Here is a 2,024-nt window from a genome sequence, read left to right on the forward strand (position 1 = left end):
TCTCCAACAAGCCTACCACATAGTTTAAGCGTACTTTCAGGAACGCCAGCTTGTGCCTTAGAGGGGCAGGTTTCCCTTGCTTACATCCCTTTGCATTTCAGGCTGCATATCCCAGAGCAATCTACCATCGTAAGCAGTATACAAGATCGGAGAGCATTGCTGCAAGGTTGTTGTAACCCCATTTGTGCCATCATCCCCTTTTCACTGGTGGCAACAGTAGAGGCTCAATTTTACAACCAGAACAGGAGGCAGAAGCATTTCTAAAGCTATTTAAAACATAGATGAATACTAGACTCTTGCCAAGTTTTATCTCATGCAGCAGCATTCCAGACCCTTCCTTTCACCATGATGTGGCATCTGCCTTTTAAGCAAGTCTACTTTAATTACTGCAACAAAGTCTAATAAAGCAAGGAAAATAAATACAGTAAGCTCCTTGGATAATCCAGAGGTTTTGTTTGTTTTTAGCAACTAGGCATTGAATAAATGAAATGATCAAGTGAAGCCAACCAGCTGAAGGAGTAAGAAACAACTAAGTGCACAAATACTGGCAGGCAAGAAAAGTCACCTATGCAACAATAGCATAAAGGAGGAGCCAGAGATTAAAGCGAGCACACTGTTGATTCTTCAGTCCCACACAAAAGTAGCAACATGTGATACCGAGTTACACTAGAGGAGAGCGAGGCAGATGTTTTCTACTGTGCCCAGAGGTGTTATCATCAGGAAAAAAAATATACACAGCAGAATAGGCATCATGGTTTTGGGGGTTCCCTCCCCTTCTCACCCACCCCACCAAAAAAAAAAAAATATATTTGAGAGTAAAAGGTACAAAAGGACAAAAGATCACAGAAAACAAGAATTGTGAGACGAGGGAGGAAAACCAGCTATGAAGAATTAGGACCCACTTTCTGACATGCTTTGCACAGAAAGAGGAAGCACTTCATTAACAGAGAGGAAGAAATAGTTATCACACAAAGCTGCAGAAGAATTCACCCAGGTTGTGAGCAAAATGCAATAGCCAAGAATTGAGGATGTGGGTTCACTGCTACTTGAAGTATTAAAACAATACATCTGCCACCCTTGTTCTGGAATAACCACCTACTTTCCCTCACAGAGTAGGAAAATAGACTCTTGTTTTCATAATCCAGTTGTTATGCATGGCATTACCATGCATATCACCCTGATTTGTTTCCCACCACCCCCCGCCCCCCCCCTCAAAAAAAATCATTTTCCAAAACAAAAAAAGTCACACACAAGTTTCAGACAAAATATATATATTTTAAAAAATCTTTACAATAAGTCAGGAAACATAGGAGCTTGCATACAGTTTATTATAATAACTCAGTTCTCAGCTCCCTACAGTTCAGATAACCCTGGTGACAGTGTTTACAACTTCTAATTTTTGCTTTCATAACTTTAAAGCAAACAATACATTTGAGTGTATTTTACTCTGTGCAAATAAGACAACTTTTGGAATCCTTCAGAAGAAATATCCAAGATTCTGTTTGCAGAGGTCCTTTGTTTCTCAAAGATGATTTACGAGAGTTTGTTTTAAGATAAAGTGCTCCTGTCCAGCAGAACCCAAAGGCCTTCAAGAGTTCAGAGAGTAAGTTTAGCTCAGATTAAAAAATAATTGGTCATACAAATTCCAGCTTCCCATGTCCGCTGTACATTCCCCAGTGGACTAGCGAAAGAATTTTATCATTGCTGAGGTCTGAATGTCTCATTTTATCACAGGTCATGCAGCAGTTCTCGTGACCAGTCACAGGCACCATGCATTCCAAGTCCAATTTTGCCACCTGCCCTTTTTTCGAATGATGTCCATGAAAACTATAGTGCAAACGGGAGAGCATTTGCTGTCGTTGATCTTGCAGTCTCTTATTTTCACTCCTGAGCATCCGCAAGGCCAGCATGATAAGGAGCACCAAGATTAGCCCACCAGCTATAGGAACAGCAATTACAGCTGCCCTGAACCATAACTCTTTCGAAGAGGTCAATTCCTGTACCTTGGTGATGAGATTCCTGCT

The 2,024-nt window shown here is 40.9% G+C and overlaps 1 protein-coding gene across 1 annotated transcript in view; it reads right to left on the minus strand.

The window, feature by feature from the left end:
* Positions 1-1,254: 1,254 nt before the first annotated feature.
* BAMBI (BMP and activin membrane-bound inhibitor) overlaps positions 1,255-2,024 on the minus strand; it is a 1,545-nt gene continuing 775 nt past the window's right edge. The window contains 1 exon segment of the mRNA XM_009329105.1: positions 1,255-2,024. This exon segment is cut by the window's right edge and continues 9 nt beyond it. Within this exon segment, the coding sequence (XP_009327380.1) occupies positions 1,635-2,024 (390 nt within the window). The 3' untranslated portion in view covers positions 1,255-1,634.

Source organism: Pygoscelis adeliae, unplaced genomic scaffold (genome assembly GCF_000699105.1).
Source record: "Pygoscelis adeliae isolate BGI_AS28 unplaced genomic scaffold, ASM69910v1 Scaffold427, whole genome shotgun sequence".
In the NCBI taxonomy this organism is placed as follows: Eukaryota; Metazoa; Chordata; class Aves; order Sphenisciformes; family Spheniscidae; genus Pygoscelis; species Pygoscelis adeliae.